Genomic DNA, 20,983 nt, shown 5'->3' on the forward strand with positions numbered 1-20,983 from the left:
TCATGGTCATGAGGGTAGAAAGCAAGGTGGGGGAAGGCAGGCCTGGTGCTAGAGCAGTAGCTGAGGGCTCACTTTTCAATACACAACCAAGTGGCACAAGGAAAGGCTGGGACGGACATGGGTTTTTAAAACCTTCCTGCTGTGACACATCCTTCAACAGGACCACATCTCTTCTTACTACCTCACAAATAGCTCGACCAACTGGGGACTAAGTGTTACATGCATGAGTTTCTGTGGGAAATTCTCATTCAAACCACCATGAAAGAAAGAAAAGGAAGAAAGGAAGGAGGGAGGGAGGGAGGAATGGAGGGAGGGAGGAATAGAGGGAAGGAGGGAGGGAGGGAGGGAAGGAAGGCTGTGGTCTTGGTTAACACACTTCTCATTCTCCGTCCAAATAACACAGGCTCTATGTTGTCTCGCAGGCTCAGTAACCTCTCCTCAGTCCAACCCAACCACCACTTGCAAGCGCTCTAGACATTTATTCTGAGTCCCCACACATCTTGAATGTGTCTCAGAAGTAAATTTCCCTGCTACAGACTACCCATGGAATTATTACGACTGCAAAAGTTTATTGACTCTTGTCAACATTCCACAGATACATTAGTTACCTTGTAAGAAACCAATAAATGTGAACATTGGGCATAAAACATTAACAACTAGAAAATGCTTTAGAATAAGTTATGAAAAGTCAGCTAGCTTATATTGGAAAAGCACATGCAACAAGTGTTAGAATGACACATAATAAATAATAATGAAAAAAACTAGGTACATGGGTACTCTATCCAGTCAGTGCAGATAAAAGAAAATGGACAAACACGCTGTTTACATCCTTTCTAATAACCTGAATACGCATCAATGTCATGCAATTATTAAAAGTGTGGATTTACTCCCATCGCAGTTAGCCAAACTTTTACTTCTTGCTAATTACTTTCTTTGGTTCAGCACATTCTAAACTGGGTTTCTTTGCATTCCTGATGCTACAGCTCTGATTCCTGCAACACTTGCACTAGTGCTGTGCAGAGGCATGGCTATTCACACCAACCAGAACCTTCTACAGTACTGCACAAGTACTGTGTGGAGACACGGCTTTTCATACCAACCAGAACCGTCTATAGTACTTTTGATCACATTTTCCCAAACGTAGACATACAGACTCTCTGCTTCACTTTTTAAAATATACTTTGGAAGATAGTGTCTTGAAGACTATCTTTCTACAACCAGAATTGTCCTAAGATAGCCAAGTTTAAGGTAATAGTAAAATCTTACACAAAACCCATAAAAGGTGAGCCTTGACTTTCCTTGTCTATGGAAAAACTTTTCTGGACCATTGAAAGCTCTCTGGGCATTTTGAAACTTGCCCACATACAGTAACATTTGTTTGTTTTTTAAAAATTTATATTTCATTTGCAAGATTCATATGACTGGGGGAATGTCTTATTTTTCCTGATAAGCACTCATTAAATAAGATGAGTAGAAGTTAGATGATTTATGATCAGAATAATAGTTTCAGGAAGTTATTAGGTCACTTAATACAACCATTGGCATCCTGTTACTTTGTAACTGGATGGTGATGGTGTAAGACTAGGGGAGTTAAATTCATGGGAAGTTTTTGATCTTATTACTGAGTTACCAGCTTACATTAAATGCAAAATAGACAAACAGAAACAATAAAGCTGTCTAAATGTTGGAAAAAGGGTGGGTCAAACAATTCATTCAAAATGTTGGTTTACAGGAGGGGGAAAATGTTTGCTTAAGGATATAGTGAACAGTAAAAGAATAAACTCTGAACCTAAAGATAACTATTTCATATGTTTCAGAATTTTTAAAAATGAAATAAAAAAGTAAAATATTTTACCCTTGTGGCATTTTTGAAGTTCATATTTCCACGTTCCCATTCTTCAAAGCAAACACAGAATTATCTTAAAGTTTAGAAGCACTAAAGTTTACTTCTCTTGGGAATGCCTGAAGAAAATGTCCCAGGTCTCTGAATGACAGGATAGTGAATAGGATCTGTTCCTTTAAGATGACCCTTTTCCACTAGAGAACATAACAAACTCAGCAAAATCTATTCTTTTCAGAATTTCATTCTCAGTAAAAATGAGTTCAAGGCAATGTCAACTAGATTACATCTGCAATCTAGACGCAACTTGTGGCATAATTGGGTGTCAGGTATTTTAATAATCATGTATACAGCAAGAAAAACTATTTATGTTTACATCTGATATGTCTTATTCAATTTAGAGTGAAAATCCTTTTATATTTCAACATTTGCATATTGATATTTTTTCAAAATTAATTAAGGAAAGTTATACTGAGCAGATAGGAGATCACTGGCACCCTCGACATCCATGTGTCATGTACTTAACCTTGAACAACTGTTTAACCATTTTAGCAGTTTATACAAAAACGACACTTCTGACCTGGAAATGTTGTCGTGTACTCTAAACGGTAAAGTTTTCTCTTCTATTTACTATTTGACTGAATTTTTTTATGTTTTCCTTTTGTGTCTCACCATCTCCTAGTTATTTTGGACAGTGAAAATCAAACTGGGAACCTTAAACCACTCTCTCAAAGCATTCCTTTCCCTCTCTTGGTGACATAACATTCCCGCATAGTCTCAGTTATCATCCTAAGCCCAAGTCTTTGAGACTCATCTCCACATACATTCTGAACCATCATCAGCAACAAAAGGTCTTTGCCTTTAAGAGCTACAATATGAACTTGAAGTAGGATTCTGCATCTGTTTTGTTTCCTTGTAGTTGTGTTCTAAGATACCCTGCTAGATGATGTCACTGCTTTTCAGTAACCCAGAATGCAAATTCCTGGAGCATCTTTCTCTGTCCTCTTTATGTTGGATTGCTCCCCAGTTTCTTTTACCAAAACTGTGTCAATAATTATAGAATCAGACTTTTCCTTTATATCCACAGTAAATCTTCTTTTTGCAGTCCAGTAGACATTCTCCAACTGTGCCTTTATGGGGTGAATTTACTTTTTAAATGCTGTCTCTTCTATCTCCTCTCTCTTCCTTTCCTCTCTTTCCTCTCTCTTCCTCTCTTCTCTCTCCTCTCCCCTCTCTCTTTCTCTCACTTCTCCAAGATGCTAATTAAAAGCCACAAATATTAAATATAAACACCAGAGTCTCAGCACTAAACAATAGATCATAATTTAAAGGTTTAAGAAGATGGCCGAGAAGCATGACTCACATAGCGATGCCCAATATTGAACATACAATTATACACCACCATTCTGTCTATTGCTACAGGGGTGACCTGCGGGAAGCAGATATCCTTCCTTGGCTTTCTACGTGCTGGAAGAATGTACTTACTATCTTCAAAATTGAATGTGAGTGTGGGTGTGGGTGGGCCCCTACCGTGGCACATGTATGGACATCAGAAGACGACCCAGAGTCTTGGTCTCTTCCACTGGGTCTTCCTTCAGTTGCTTGCACTGTGTTTACCAGAGTACCTAGTCTGAGAACGTCAGGAACTTCATGAGATTTTCCAGCTCGCTGTAGGAGTGCTGCAAATACTTTTCCATGCCTCCGTATCCTGTATTTCATGAGTTTCTGGAAATACAGACCTATGTCTTTACACTTGTACAACAATCCATTTCCCCAAGGAGCTATCTCCCCAGCCTGCAGAATAAACTATTGGTGAACTAACTAGGTATTAATTAGGTGGCTAGGTATCAGGGACTGTACGAAAGGGAATTTTCATTCTCCATTTCTTTATTTACATATACAGTGTTCTGCAAGCTGCTTCATGTAATAGGAGGCTAGTGAGACCTCATTTGCATTTCCTATTTCCATAGGTGGTTAGTGGAATCTCATTTGCATTTCCTATGTCATTAGGTGGTTAGTGGAATCTCATTTGCATTTCTCTGCCAAAAAAATGATGCTGAGAAACTTTGCATGTACTTACTTCCCACTCATATATATTTTGTGGTGGAATGTCTTTAATCTTTTTCCCATTACTAATTGGGTTGCTTGTCTTATTAAGTTGCATGAACACTTTATATATTCTGATACAGGACCATTATGAGACATATATTTTCCATATATTTTTCCAAATTCTTGACTTGCCTTTTCTGATTTTATTTTTAATTAAATTTTCTGGAGGTCAGAGGACAACTTGCAAAAATCATTTTCTTTCCTTCCACCATGTGGGTCTTGGAACCTGAGTATAGGATATCAGGTGAGGATGTTTTACTTTAACATCTTCCTTACAAATTTACATATAAATATACATATACATACATATATATATATAGTGGAAGTATGTCTCTGTCTGTTTGTCTGTCTGTCTGTCTGGTTTGGGTTTGTGTATGTGAGTGTAGTTTAGGAGGCCAGAAGAGGGGTTTCAGATAGCCTGGATCTGGGGATTCAGGGCATGATGCACAGCCAGATGAAGATGCTGGACACTCAGGACCAGTCCTCTGGAATAGAAGTATACGTTTCTAACTGCTGAGCTATCTCTCCAGACCACACTTTTACTTTCTGAATGTCTTCTCAATCAGGAAAAAAAGTTTTTGTCACTGTCTCTTAATTTCCATTTTTGCATATTTCCAATAGTATATAATAAAAAGTATTTTCATCATTAATCTAGCCTCCAGATTTCTTCTTTTTGGGGTCTGAGCACAGTCAAAGTACATTTTATAACATCCACAAATAATTAAGAAAGATTATTTAGTAATAATTTTAAAATGGCATTAGAAAAATGTGAGTTTAATAAATTTTCTGTGACTCATTTACTCACAGAGCTAGAAGAGGGCATGAGATGGGCTGGAAGGAGTTGCAAACAGTTGTGAGCTGCCATGGAAGTGCTAGAAATCAAACCAGGTCCTCTGGAAGAGCAGTCAGAGTCCTTAAACACCCATCTGTCTTCCAGGAATGCTTCAGCCCACCTTTGGTATTTGTTTATTGACTGGCATACAGTTTGATTTTATGTTATCAATTGCTCAATTTTTATACATTATTTTAAAGATGGTTTTGTTCTGATGTCAATTTAGGTTACTTGAAATGAGAACCTCTTGAGCCTTGTTTTAAAGCCTTATTCACCGGGATGAACCACAACTTATAATCTAACTTTCTTTTGGCTCCATTATCAGACCTAAGATTTTCAGAGGACTCTACTTAGAAAATACCTAGTAAGTGTTTTTTTCCTGTGCTGATGTGAACATATAATATTCATAGCATATTCCTGTACCTTGCCTAGACAGTATAGTAGAGCTGGCCATGGAGGTTGGGGCTGCAGGTGAGCCAGCCTCAAGGATGTGAGCACGGGATTGCTGACCTGCCTCAAGTTAGTCTGCTGTGTTGTGTTAGCAGACAGAGAGATGTGCCTGAATCCCCTCCCGTGTCGCTCGCTCGCAGCAGAGTAGAGCTGGCTCTGGTTGAGGGGTTGCTGATGGGAGGGTGTGAAAGTGGGAGGGCCAGCCTTCAGGCTGAAAAGCTCAGATGCCAATCAGGCCAAGATCCAAGGCTTTGAATTGACTGACCCCATCATCTACATCACTGATGAACTACTGGAGTGCATGAAAGGTCCAGTCCTACAGATCCCAAACTACAGGATCCCCCATGACACAGGGCAACAACAGGATGTGCAAGAGGAGTCTCAGTGAAGTCCAGTACTGATGGAGTAGCAGAAGCCAGAAGTCTTGTACCAGGCCAACAAGTCATTGCAACAAACGTTTGTAAACAAAGAGGTATGGACAGAAGGGTGTACTGTGTGACATGCTGTGACATACTGCAGCTTCCAAAAGGAGATTCATTTTCTCTGTTGGTAGTGAAGGATAGGGAAGATGGTGTGGGATTGGGGCACATGATGTGAATCAATAATATGTATATATATGTTCATAATATATGTATTCATAATATATATTCATTATATATATATATGTGTGTATGTATATATAAGCTGTTTGAGAACAAAAATAGCTCTATTGGCTAATGTCTGGTGTTTGTTTTCCTGGACATGTGTAGTTTATTCAGAAACATGCATGAAGTAAAGACATAAACACATTCATTTATAGAGCTCCACAGTTCTTTCTATATTACGTCCCAACATCCTTAGACTGTACTCTGTGTTCTAGTAAACTCAGAGTTCCCAAAATCTACTTCCTGTCTTTTCCTCAAAAATACAGTTCAAATTTCCTCTCCTGTACTACAGCCTGAAAATGGCCTTAGGGTGTAAGCTGGGCATCAACAAAGATCCCCCTGCTTAATGCTTTTTAGAGCCTGGAGCCCGTTTGTCCAGCATCCCTGTTGAGGAGGAAGAGCATCCTTGTGCAGGAGGAAGATGCAGAGATCTGCATCACACACAGCCTCCGGACGCCAGGTCCTTCCTACACAAGTCATGGGTTCAGCAGCACCTTTGTTGCCACTGTCTTTGTTTTTCGGTTCCCCAGTCTACAAATGAACATAATTTTGACTGTATATCATTACACTAGGGAATTTGTAAAGCAGAAACATAAATTCCAATTCTCAAGTTACAACTCAGTTCGAGGACGCAATCTTCGGCTCCCTCTTGCCCTCCCTGTACATGCCATTTGAACAACCATTAGCAAATAAACCAGCCTTCTCTTCCAACTGTCCTTTCAGCTGGGCAGGAAACAGACCTAGGGATGGTTGAAGTACATGAACAATGAGAAAACCCCTCTTAGTGGCCAACATAGTATTCTCTTCAACACCACAGATCACTGTAACTTCTGAAAGACTGGCTGCTGATGCTATCACTATAGAAAGAAATTTAAGGAAATCTTGAGTTTCACAGAAAGGGTTTTCATCCTTCTTTGAGCATGATCAGATACAGTACTCTGTGATTGAAGGGATAGTAGGTCTACAATCTCTTCTGCATTTTGAGCTTATGCTCCGAGGTTTGCATTTTAACCACTTTAAGCATTGCAATATTGTGAAACACCCCATTCTTTGAAGATCTGTGGTTGTACAAGTTAACAGCCATGTCTACATAGAAATTATCTTATAGCATCAAGTACAGTTCCATGCACAATTAAGTGTTCAATGGCATTTTTTGCTGAGCAGGACAATAATGACTTTCTATGGAATGGAGGGAGAGGTGGACATCTGAAAGCTAATGTCACTCATATTTCTGATCTGTGGGATATCTATGTACTATCTATATTATCCTTAACCTTTAATTTGAATTTATTTACATTACATATTTCCTTGAATTCTGTCCATCAAAGAGATTATATGTATTTTAAGGAAATGAAAATTAATTTTAAACTCATTCAACTCAACTATTCATGTCATTTGATAAAATTCTAACTTTCATGTAAAAAATGCACCCTTTTGGATGGAATTATTCAGCTAAACTCAGAGTTTTCTGGGTATTAAAATAGTTTGTAATTGAATTGTGTTTTTAGTATTCTCTATGGACTAATAAGTTACTACTGAGAACAACTGTCCATTAGAAGATACTAAAACAAGGACTTCAGATCTAGCTCGATGTATTTCACTGGCATGTGAGACATCCTAGGTTTAACGCCCCTCCATACCACATGTGAGAAACCCTAATAAACATTGCAATATTGTGAAACATCCCCATTCTTTGAAGATCTGTGGTTGTAAAAGTTAACAGCCACGTCTATATAGAATGTCTAACTGGATTTATATATTCTAGAACAATAATACACAGTTAGTATTCACTATTGTGACGGTCCCCTTACACTTTCCACCACACATGTTCCTTAGTTCATTAGATCAGGGCAACCTTCAAAGCCAGTGTATGGTGGCATGTGCTCAAAGAAGCCTGAGACGGGAACACAACTCGTGTGAGTGTTAATGATTGTTTTTTATTAACATTTATCTGTGCCAGTTTATAATGAGCACACTAACAGTACGTGATGAGATTATCAACAGTAAATATTAGAAATGATAATAGCTAACTCATGTAGTTATTAAAGTTGAGGATATCCCTGGAATGGTGTCTTTAATTGACCCTGAGGCAAATGCCACTCTAGTCTGCCATTATCATTAATAATACAACTATTATCATCAAGAGTCAGGGGAGTCTTGTGGGGGATATTTTATTGAATCAGGCACAGGGGCAAGGACACTGTATGAATTCATTTTTCATACTTCATATATATGTCTATATGAAATTTACTTGAATTTAAAACTGAAGTCCTCAAATATATTTGGAAATACATTTGAATTGTGTATTTGTTCTTCTGTTTAGAAGAGGATGATGCATTTGCACAGGATGGTTTTAGTAGTAGCAGAGATGACATGAACTGCTTTTGGTTCAACAAACATCAACTCCTCTATCCTAATGTATTCTGCAATTGGTTGAGATTCCTTCTTGTTGCAGCCTTCCTAATAGACTCAGAGGAAGGGCCCTTGATCTCTGGGTGCCAATCCTTACCTAAGAGCAGAACACTACCTTAGCTCTAAATTCGAACACCTCCTTTCTCTTCACTCTGGCCAGTCTGTAGCCTGTGTCAGACAAGCACACTTACGTACTGAGTACTCCAGTACTGTGTGCAGGTACTCAGGGGCTCAATGCTGAGTACCTGGGCAAGCATGTGTGAGGGCAGACAGATGCTAATATTTCCTAACTGTTCATGAATTTCTAGAGCAGCAACATTAAGAATTACTCCATAGTGCATCAATTTAGAAACAATAAAATAGTAACATGTCAATCCAAGGTTACAGAATCATGCACATGTAGGATGATGAGACCAAAAATACATAATGAACATAGATAAAATTTTACTATATTGGGATTTGTGGAAAATGGATAGACTTTAGCTGTTCTTGCCTCAAAGACACCAAAAATAGCTATGAAAGTACTAAAACACTAATTTGCTTCATCCTAGTGACCTTTAAACACTGAATCAAATTTATAAAGTTATTTTAAAAGTAGATACTATTGCCAAGGGTAGTGGAACATGTCTTTAATCCCAGCATTCAGGAGGCAGAGATAAGAAGGCATCTGAGTTTGAGGCCAGTCTGGTCTACAAAGTGAGTTCCAGGACAGTCAGGGCTACACAGAGAAACCCTGTCAAAAATAAATGCATGTAACTATCAATGGGTAACTTTTGTTCTCTCATCTGACAGAACTGAAAGAAATTTGGAAACATAAAGCAGAATATTAAATTATGTCAAAATGTATGATAACACTAAACTTTTCTTCATACTGAAATCAAGGACTAAGATTGACTCCTTCCAAAGACCGTGCAAAATTGTTGACTTAAAGAAGTCTTTGAAATGCCAGGCATGGATCCTTAAAAGGCTGTGTAGCTTACAAACTTAACTTGAAGGACAATCCTGTTAGTTTCTGGGGTCAGGGATTTTTCAGCAGACAAAGCCTGTCTACTCCAAAGAAAACTTGAGAAAATATAGAGCCATGCTGCTTTAAAGGTGGAGACCATGCCCGCCCCATCCCTGCACCGAGCTGCAAATGATGCATGAAATGACACGGCCCTGCCCAGTACACAGGAAGATTACAAATCCCGCTCTGCAAATGCACCATTTGCTAAGACTTTCTGCTTAAGTGAATTCGGAAAAACCACACCTCCTTCCATCACCCATGCCCAAGAGAGACCAATCAAAGTGAGATTACATTATTTCACGGTACGTAGCTAGCTTTGTTTTCTTCTGATCCACCAAATCCTAAAGGAGTCTATTAAGTTAAAAATAATTCAAAAACATTGATCAAGGAGCTGTGTAAAATGTTTAGTTTACATAGATAACCTGTCCTGAGAGCTAGATCACATGGGCTTCATTGGTGTCCTAGGAATGACTCAAACGCTACAGTTTTGTGACTTTTTAGTTTATCCAAATTTTAGACCTTTCCTTTGTGAAATGAAGATTAATATGTACCCAGCAATTGTGAAGATAAACAAACAAACAAATAAACAAACAAACAAAACTATTTCTAGGGAGTCCCTTCTTTGACACAAAGTAGCTACTAGTAAAATCTGGCAAGGATATTGCTTCATTGTATGATAGGCATTCCTGCTGTAGCATTGAAAACCACCAGGTTTAAACCTGAAATCCTGGGCTATATTCTTTGTCTTTCAAATTTATTAGAATAGTCACTTGACCTGTCTGAACAAAAACTGACTGTTTTTCAATGAACGCAGATCTTAGCTTTCTCTTATGAGGAGAATATATGGAAATGAACAGTTTATGGCAAAAAAATTTAAAACAGAATTTTTGTTAACAATGCATATATATGAACAAAAAGTGTACACATATATTACATCCAGGTTCCTAAAATATATTATATTCAGGAAGGCAAAGAACCACAGTGTAGAATTATTCTAGAATTTTTAGGCACATTTTCTTTGGTCAGGTCTTCACTGTTTATTAAAAATGTCTCATAAAATGAGTACCAAAGTGTGTAATACCCATGACAGGTGAGCTGTTTATTAAACTCTAGGATGTTTAGTTTTACTATTTAAAAATCTTGCTCTAATTGGTTTCTTTGCACTTTGGTTCTGTTGAAGAGTAGTACTAATTATCTACACTGTGCATATGGCCCAAGTTTAGCCATCTTTATTTACTGTGGATGCAGACACATTTTTGGACAAAGCAAAGCTTAAGATCTACCATGTTTCAAACAATGAGAGGTTTTTGTAATATTGACCATCTTTTCCCATTTGGTAATGTTGTAGAAGACAAAGGAAGGATTGTCTCGTGCCACTGATGGGATCCACCTCCAGGATCTGCTTCAAATCAAGTGATATCACCACTCAAAGGTATAGCGACGTATGCATAAGAATTATGTGATTATCAGATGAAAATGTTTTCAAAATCTTACTTCACTTACTCAGCCAAACCAAATAAATAAATAAATAAATAAATAAATAAATATCATGGAAAAGAGGAACTATATATCAGGCAATAACATTTCATTTCCTACAAGAGAAAGAAAGAATGCATTCGGAACGCACAAACAGAATGAAGCTAATTCATTTTGATCCCGTGGCGAGGCTTTGAAGTTTACTTTTAACCTAGTCTCTTTTACACTTTCAGATGTGAAAGGTGATGCTGTCAGAAGGCAACACCGGTGGGGATTTTGCTTTTCCCCACTGGAGTCAAGATTTGGATCTTACTTTTTCTGAAAGCAGCTTTAAAGAACTCCTCAGGCTGTCAGGAGAATGCTGGCTGGCAGAGGTTAGCAGCAGGTCCGCATGAGTCGCTACGAGAGGTTGCAGCTGATTGATGCTGCTGAGAACTTCCTTTGCCTTGGCCGTGTTCTCGGGCGAATAATAAATAAACTGGTACCCGGTGCTGCGAAGAGAAGGACAGCAGCCAGTTAACACAAAGCACAGGCAGCATCTGCAACTGAACACCCGACGATCCGAGGCAAGACCAACTCAGATTTCATTACTCTTACTTACCAAATAAGAGCAGAGGTGAGGTTTATTTATACAGATTTAAGGCTAGACGATGTAAATCCAGCCTTTGATCCACCAAAAGAAAGATATGGTTACACAGGTTAAGAAAACATCTGTTCAAAAGAACCACTGAAGAACTCCAGGCCGAATAGTGAACATGGCCCCTCAGCCCTCACAATCCACTCAGTTGCAGCACAAACCCTGGCTTGAAGCTCAGTAGGCTGTGAAATTGTTCAGTTTCATCCCCAGTAGAAAGAGTCAATTATGTAAGACAATCTATGGAATGGTTAAATTCAGAGACACGTGCACAGAGTGAAACAATGTTTGATAGGAAACAAGCACTCCACACAGTGCCTGCATTTTTTCCTCTAGGACAGTGACAAGCCCAAGAGAGTAGCAAACACTATGAACTCAAAAAATGAAGAGAAAATAATTGAACTCCAAGTGGCCAACTAGGCCATTCTACTTCAAAGGGAAAAGATCGAATCGACAGCTTTGTTATACTATTTTCTCTCCACGCTTGTTCTTCAATCTTGCTTAAGAAACTGAAAACTGGTTATTAATTAGGAATCCTCGACTTTCCTAATCAGTATGCAAGAATTGATGGGGAATCGGATGAGAGGAGAGAGGATGTGGAGCCAAGGAATCAGGAGTACAAGGCAGGCTTTGCCTGTCAGGATGGGAAGGCATGGAAAGCAACCGAGAGGGGGAGGGGGAAAAGTTACTATACTCACGGGCTTGGTGCAAACTTTTCTATTCCTTTTCATAGACAGTAGTCAAGCAATTTGTTTTTAAAATGCATTGAAGCCTGTTTTCAGTATTTGTAAAAATATTTTCCTCATAGTTATTAGCTAAAATATTTAAATTCCACTTTTACTTTTGGAAACTTAAGACATCGCTGAAAAGAATTACTATCTAGAAAGCAGTTTCCTCTCTCTTTTTCTTGGTTCTTCAGTGAAAATTGTTTAAATCTTTTAAAAGATGATAACATTTTACAAATACATAATATACTCCTCACAGTGTACGCACCATTTTGCAAAGTAATTATAATCAATGCCCTTGCGTGTTTGAACTAATGACGTTAGAGAACAAAAGAGCAGCGATGGTCAGAGCCTTGGGGAGCGGAGAGCTACACTGTAGTCTGGACAGTCTAGGATCCATCCATTCTCCTTTCTGGAGCTGCCTTTCTGAGGAGGAATGCTACGCAATTCAACTCTCCAGTTCTTCAAGCAATAAAACAAGTCTAGGTGACTTTTGCAAAGCCAACAGTTGTCTAAAGGTATTGAGGTGGCACCACAGTGGGGGACAGTTGTGGATTTACCACAGCTGTGGTTAGAGAAATGAGGACTCACTGTGCACCACACACGGAAATCATTGTTTTGTTCACTGTGGCCTGCTTCACTGACCTTATTTCCTGGTACCACCATCTGCCTCCTGGGTTTATGGGGACTGACAGGCTCCCTAAAGGCTTTGTCCTTACAAAGCTAATTTGCTTGAGGTCAGGTGGAATGACATCTCTCTGCTCACATGACTTCTTTCTCAGTAGTTCTTTCTATACATCTTACTCTTTCTCCTGCCCCATCTCTGTGAGGGCTGCCTCTGCTCCTTCTTGGCTTTCCTGACAGTTCACTCCGATGTTATTTGTAGATACTGTCCACTTTCCCTTTATCTTTTTCTCATTTGGTGCCCTGGAAATTCTTTCAGATTTCTCTGCATGATGTCTAACATACATGTTTCTGAGAGATTTTTCTATATGCTTTTGTTCCTTTAGATGAGCATTTGCAGACATAAAGTGGCCTCTGCACTTAGAAAGAACCCTCAGGAGATGTTGATGCAAATGAACATCTGCACCATTGTGGAGACTCCTGCTCTCCTTGATTTGATTTTGAGGTTCCCCTATCAACGCCGGATCATACTTCACAATGAGTCCAGTTTAAAAAGAACCCACTTAAGTTACTCTGAATTCCTTAGCATTTTTCATGAGGCTAATTCTACAGATATTCCTTATATTCTACCTACATTCCTCCCCCTTTTTTTCCTTTTTCTCTTCATTACATCATTCTCTTGCCCTGAGCCTGCACTATCACAGCCTTGAACATAACCCAGAATCCTGCCTCTTGTGGCTCAGGCAGGTCTTCTAAGGGGCTGTTGTGGTGCATCCCCCGGTCCCTATTATGTTCTCTTTTTAATGACGGGCATTTTGGTTAGGCAGAAAGGTTCATTTTTCCACAGGGAAGGTCAATGTTTCTGTCCAAGATGTCATGGTATTGCATGTCTCTGTCGAATGTCTTCATCTTTAAACATGTCATATATTTTAACAGTTAAGCTTCTTAAATGGAAAGTTGTAAATATAGTTAAATAATGTAGAAAAAATAACTAGTTTATATGAGTCTGAGATTTAGGCTGAACCCAAATATTTGAGTTAACAAGATAAATCAAGAAGAAAAAAAGCTAAAATCAGAAGAAAAGAGACGGAGAGAGAGACCCAACCGCCTGGTCAGGTGGGCACTCCTGAGGCTGCAGAGCAGAAGAGACCACCAACTCTGCTCACCCCTGCCCACATCCCTGGCCCAAGAGGAAACTGTATAAGGCCTCTGGGCTCCCGTGGGGAAGGGCCCAGGAGCGGCAGGACCCCTGTGCCTGAGACACCGCCGGAACCTGAAAGAAACAGACCGGATAAACAGTTCTCTGCACCCAAATCCCGTGGGAGGGAGAGCTAAACCTTCAGAGAGGCAGACAAGCCTGGGAAACCAGAAGTGACTGCTCCCTGCACACACATCTCGGACGCCAGAGGAAAAAGCCAAAGACCATCTGGAACCCTGGTGCACTGAAGCTCCCTGAAGGGGCAGCACAGGTCTTCCTGGTTGCTGCCGCTGCAGAGAGCCCGTGGGGAGCACCCCACGAGCGAACCTGAGCCTCGGGACCACAGGTAAGACCAAATTTTCTGCTGCAAGAAAGCTGCCTGGTGAGCTTGGGACACAGGAAAGCAGAATTTCTCTAGGACCGGGCACGTTCTGTGTTTACCGGAAGTCCCACACCCGCGGATCCCGGCCCGCAGCAGCTCTCTGCTCCCAGACCCGGTGAGAGAGAGACCCAACCGCCTGGTCAGGTGGGCACTCCTGAGGCTGCAGAGCAGAAGAGACCACCAACTCTGCTCACCCCTGCCCACATCCCTGGCCCAAGAGGAAACTGTATAAGGCCTCTGGGCTCCCGTGGGGAAGGGCCCAGGAGCGGCAGGACCCCTGTGCCTGAGACACCGCCGGAACCTGAAAGAAACAGACCGGATAAACAGTTCTCTGCACCCAAATCCCGTGGGAGGGAGAGCTAAACCTTCAGAGAGGCAGACAAGCCTGGGAAACCAGAAGAGACTGCTCCCTGCACACACATCTCGGACGCCAGAGGAAAAAGCCAAAGACCATCTGGAACCCTGGTGCACTGAAGTTCCCGGAAGGGGCGGCACAGGACTTCCTGGTTGCTGCCGCTGCAGAGAGCCCGTGGGGAGCACCCCACGAGCGAACCTGAGCCTCGGGACCACAGGTAAGACCAAATTTTCTGCTGCAAGAAAGCTGCCTGGTGAACTCAAGACACAGGCCCACAGGAACAGCTGAAGACCTGTAGAGAGGAAAAACTACACGCCAGAAAGCAGAACACTCTGTCCCCATAACTGACTGAAAGAGAGGAAAACAGGTCTACAGCACTCCTGTCACACAGGCTTATAGGACAGTCTAGCCACTGTCAGAAATAGCAGAACAAAGTAACACTAGAGATAATCTGATGGCGAGAGGCAAGTGCAGGAACCCAAGCAACAGAAACCAAGACTACATGCCATCATCGGAGCCCAATTCTCCCACCAAAACAAACATGGAATATCCAAACACACCAGAAAAGCAAGATCTAGTTACAAAATCATATTTGATCATGATGCTGGAGGACTTCAAGAAAGACATGAACACACTTAGGGAAGCACAGGAAAACATTAATAAACAAGTAAAAGCCTACAGAGAGGAATCGCAAAAATCCCTGAAAGAATTCCAGGAAAACACAATCAAACAGTTGAAGGAATTAAAAATGGAAATAGAAGCAATCAAGAAAGAACACATGGAAACAACCCTGGATATAGAAAACCAAAAGAAGAGACAAGGAGCTGTAGATACAAGCCTCACCAACAGAATTCAAGAGATGGAAGAGAGAATCTCAGGAGCAGAAGATTCCATAGAAATCATTGACTCAACTGTCAAAGATAATGTAAAGCGGAAAAAGCTACTGGTCCAAAACATACAGGAAATCCAGGACTCAATGAGAAGATCAAACCTAAGGATAATAGGTATAGAAGAGAGTGAAGACTCCCAGCTCAAAGGACCAGTAAATATCTTCAACAAAATCATAGAAGAAAACTTCCCTAACCTAAAAAAAGAGATACCCATAGACATACAAGAAGCCTACAGAACTCCAAATAGATTGGACCAGAAAAGAAACACCTCCCGTCACATAATTGTCAAAACACCAAACGCACAAAATAAAGAAAGAATATTAAAAGCAGTAAGGGAAAAAGGTCAAGTAACATATAAAGGGAGACCTATCAGAATCACACCAGACTTCTTGCCAGAAACTATGAAGGCCAGAAGATCCTGGACTGATGTCATACAGACCCTAAGAGAACACAAATGCCAGCCCAGGTTACTGTATCCAGCAAAACTCTCAATTAACATTGATGGAGAAACCAAGATATTCCATGACAAAACCAAATTTACACAATATCTTTCTACAAATCCAGCACTACAAAGGATAATAAATGGTAAAGCCCAACATAAGGAGGCAAGCTATACCCTAGAAGAAGCAAGAAACTAATCGTCTCGGCAACAAAACAAAGAGAATGAAAGCACACAAACATAACCTCACATCCAAATATGAATATAAAGGGAAGCAATAATCACTATTCCTTAGTATCTCTCAATATCAATGGCCTCAACTCCCCAATAAAAAGACATAGATTAACAAACTGGATACGCAATGAGGACCCTGCATTCTGCTGCCTACAGGAAACACACCTCAGAGACAAAGACAGACACTACCTCAGAGTGAAAGGCTGGAAAACAACTTTCCAAGCAAATGGTCAGAAGAAGCAAGCTGGAGTAGCCATTCTAATATCAAATAAAATCAATTTCCAACTAAAAGTCATCAAAAAAGATAAGGAAGGACACTTCATATTCATCAAAGGAAAAATCCACCAAGATGAACTCTCAATCCTAAATATCTATGCCCCAAATACAAGGGCACCTACATACGTAAAAGAAACCTTACTAAAGCTCAAAACACACATTGCACCTCACACAATAATAGTGGGAGACTTCAACACCCCACTCTCATCAATGGACAGATCATGGAAACAGAAATTAAACAGTGATGTCGACAGACTAAGAGAAATCATGAGCCAAATGGACTTAACGGATATTTATAGAACATTCTATCCTAAAGCAAAAGGATATACCTTCTTCTCAGCTCCTCATGGTACTTTCTCCAAAATTGACCATATAATTGGTCAAAAAACGGGCCTCAACAGGTACAGAAAGATAGAGATAATCCCATGCATGCTATCGGACCACCACGGCCTAAAACTGGTCTTCAATAACAATAAGGGAAGAATGCCCACATATACGTGGAAATTGAACAATGCTCTACTCAATGATAACCTGGTCAAGGAAGAAATAAAGAAAGAAATTAAAAACTTTTTAGAATTTAATGAAAATGAAGATACAACATACCCAAACTTATGGGACACAATGAAAGCTGTGCTAAGAGGAAAACTCATAGCGCTGAGTGCCTGCAGAAAGAAACAGGAAAGAGCATATGTCAGCAGCTTGACAGCACACCTAAAAGCTCTAGAACAAAAAGAAGCAAATACACCCAGGAGGAGTAGAAGGCAGGAAATAATCAAACTCAGAGCTGAAATCAACCAAGTAGAAACAAAAAGGACCATAGAAAGAATCAACAGAACCAAAAGTTGGTTCTTTGAGAAAATCAACAAGATAGATAAAGCCAGACTAACGAGAGGACACAGAGAGTGCGTCCAAATTAACAAAATTAGAAATGAAAAGGGAGACATAACTACAGATTCAGAGGAAATTCAAAAAATCATCAGATATTACTATAAAAACCTATATTCAACAAAATTTGAAAATCTTCAGGAAATGGACAATTTCCTAGACAGATACCAGGTATCGAAGTTAAATCAGGAACAGATAAACCAGTTAAACAACCCCATAACTCCTAAGGAAATAGAAGCAGTCATTAAAGGTCTCCCAACCAAAAAGAGCCCAGGTCCAGACGGGTTTAGTGCAGAATTCTATCAAACCTTCATAGAAGACCTCATACCAATATTATCCAAACTATTCCACAAAATTGAAACAGATGGAGCACTACCGAATTCCTTCTACGAAGCCACAATTACTCTTATACCTAAACCACACAAAGACACAACAAAGAAAGAGAACTTCAGACCAATTTCCCTTATGAATATCGACGCAAAAATACTCAATAAAATTCTGGCAAACCGAATTCAAGAGCACATCAAAACAATCATCCACCATGATCAAGTAGGCTTCATCCCAGGCATGCAGGGATGGTTTAATATACGGAAAACCATCAACGTGATCCATCATATAAACAAACTGAAAGAACAAAGCCACATGATCATTTCATTAGATGCTGAGAAAGCATTTGACAAAATTCAACACCCCTTCATGATAAAAAGTCCTGGAAAGAATAGGAATTCAAGGCCCATACCTAAACATAGTAAAAGCCATATACAGCAAACCAGTTGCTAACATTAAACTAAATGGAGAGAAACTCGAAGCAATCCCACTAAAATCAGGGACTAGACAAGGCTGCCCACTCTCTCCCTACTTATTCAATATAGTTCTTGAAGTTCTAGCCAGAGCAATCAGACAACAAAAGGAGATCAAGGGGATACAGATCGGAAAAGAAGAAGTCAAAATATCACTATTTGCAGATGACATGATAGTATATTTAAGTGATCCCAAAAGTTCCACCAGAGAACTACTAAAGCTGATAAACCACTTCAGCAAAGTGGCTGGGTATAAAATTAACTCAAATAAATCAGTTGCCTTCCTCTATACAAAAGAGAAACAAGCCGAGAAAGAAATTAGGGAAACGACACCCTTCATAATAGACCCAAATAATATAAAGTACCTCGGTGTGACTTTAACCAAGCAAGTAAAAGATCTGTACAACAAGAACTTCAAGACACTGAGGAAAGAAATTGAAGAAGACCTCAGAAGATGGAAAGATCTCCCATGCTCATGGATTGGCAGGATTAATATAGTAAAAATGGCCATTTTACCAAAAGCAATCTACAGATTCAATGCAATCCCCATCAAAATACCAATCCAATTCTTCAAAGAGTTAGACAGAACAATTTGCAAATTCATCTGGAATAACAAAAAACCCAGGATAGCTAAAGCTATCCTCAACAATAAAAGGACTTCAGGGGGAATCACTATCCCTGAACTCAAGCAGTATTACAGAGCAATAGTGATAAAAACTGCATGGTATTGGTACAGAGACAGACAGATAGACCAATGGAATAGAATTGAAGACCCAGAAATGAACCCACACACCTATGGTCACTTGATTTTTGACAAAGGAGCCAAAACCATCCAATGGAAAAAAGATAGCATTTTCAGCAAATGGTGCTTGTTCAACTGGAGGGCAGCATGTAGAAGAATGCAGATCGATCCATGCTTATCACCCTGTACAAAGCTTAAGTCCAAGTGGATCAAGGACCTCCACATCAAACCAGACACACTCAAACTAATAGAAGAAAAACTAGGGAAGCATCTGGAACACATGGGCACTGGAAAAAATTTCCTGAACAAAACACCAATGGCTTATGCTCTAAGATCAAGAATCGACAAATGGGATCTCATAAAACTGCAAAGCTTCTGTAAGGCAAAGGACACGGTGGTTAGGACAAAACGGCAACCAACAGATTGGGAAAAGATCTTTACCAATCCTACAACAGATAGAGGCCTTATATCCAAAATATACAAAGAACTCAAGAAGTTAGACCGCAGGGAAACAAATAACCCTATTAAAAAATGGGGTTCAGAGCTAAACAAAGAATTCACAGCTGAGGAATGCCGAATGGCTGAGAAACACCTAAAGAAATGTTCAACATCTTTAGTCATAAGGGAAATGCAAATCAAAACAACCCTGAGATTTCACCTCACACCAGTGAGAATGGCTAAGATCAAAAACTCAGGTGACAGCAGATGCTGGCGAGGATGTGGAGAAAGAGGAACACTCCTCCATTGTTGGTGGGATTGCAGACTGGTAAAACCATTCTGGAAATCAGTCTGGAGGTTCGTCAGAAAATTGGACATTGAACTGCCTGAGGATCCAGCTATACCTCTCTTGGGCATATACCCAAAAGATGCCTCAACATATAAAAGAGACACGTGCTCCACTATGTTCATCGCAGCCTTATTTATAATAGCCAGAAAATGGAAAGAACCGAGATGCCCTTCAACAGAGGAATGGATACAGAAAATGTGGTACATCTACACAATGGAATATTACTCAGCTATCAAAAACAACGAGTCTATGAAATTCGTAGGCAAATGGTTGGAACTGGAAAATATCATCCTGAGTGAGCTAACCCAATCACAGAAAGACATACATGGTATGCACTCATTGATAAGTGGCTATTAGCCCAAATGCTTGAATTACCCTAGATCCCTAGAACAAACGAAACTCAAGACGGATGATCAAAATGTGAATGCTTCACTCCTTCTTTAAATGAGGAAAAAGAATACCCTTGGCTGGGAAGGGAGAGGCAAAGATTAAAACAGAGACTGAAGGAACACCCATTCAGAGCCTGCCCCACAGGTGGCCCATACATATACAGCCACCCAATTGGACAAGATGGATGAAGCAAAGAAGTGCAGACCGACAGGAGCCGGATGTAGATCGCTCCTGAGAGACACAGCCAGAATACAGCAAATACAGAGGCGAATGCCAGCAGCAAACCACTGAGCTGAGAGTAGGTCCCCCGTTGAAGGAATCAGAGAAAGAACTGGAAGAGCTTGAAGGGGCTCGAGACCCCAAAAGTACAACAATGTCAAGCAACCAGAGCTTCCAGGGACTAAGCCACTACCTAAAGACTATATATGGACTGACCCTGGACTCTGACCCCATAGGTAGCAATGAATATCCTAGTAAGAGCACCAGTGGAAGGGGAAGCCCTGGGTCCTGCTAAGACTGAACCCCCAGTGAACTAGACTATGGGGGGAGGGCGGCAATGGGGGGAGGGTTGGGAGGGGAACACCCATAAGGAAGGGGAGGGGGGAGGGGGATTTTGCCCGGAAACCGGGAAAGGGAATAACACTTGAAATGTATATAAGAAATACTCAAGTTAATAAAAAAAAAAAAGAAGAAAAGAGACTTCTTTGGAAAAGATTTATAGAATATAAAAACAAATTATGAATGGTAGAAATTGAAATTTCCTTCAAATTATATTTGTATTAAATAAAAATTCAAAGTATATATGTAGACTTACATAAAGATAAATACAATGAGAACATGGATAAATACTCTC

The 20,983-nt window shown here is 40.0% G+C and overlaps 1 protein-coding gene across 13 annotated transcripts in view; it reads right to left on the minus strand.

Moving 5' to 3' along the window:
• The window catches only part of Inpp4b (inositol polyphosphate-4-phosphatase type II B), a 743,006-nt gene that overhangs the window by 112,973 nt on the left and 609,050 nt on the right, over window positions 1-20,983 (minus strand). For all 13 annotated transcript variants that reach the window (XM_087593773.1, XM_087593768.1, XM_087593769.1 and 10 more), the window contains 1 exon segment: window positions 11,083-11,260. In XM_087593773.1, the coding sequence (XP_087449899.1) occupies window positions 11,083-11,260 (178 nt within the window).

The sequence above is a fragment of the Rattus norvegicus genome, chromosome 19, assembly GCF_021556685.1.
Source record: "Rattus norvegicus strain SHRSP/BbbUtx chromosome 19, alternate assembly SHRSP_T2T, whole genome shotgun sequence".
In the NCBI taxonomy this organism is placed as follows: Eukaryota; Metazoa; Chordata; class Mammalia; order Rodentia; family Muridae; genus Rattus; species Rattus norvegicus.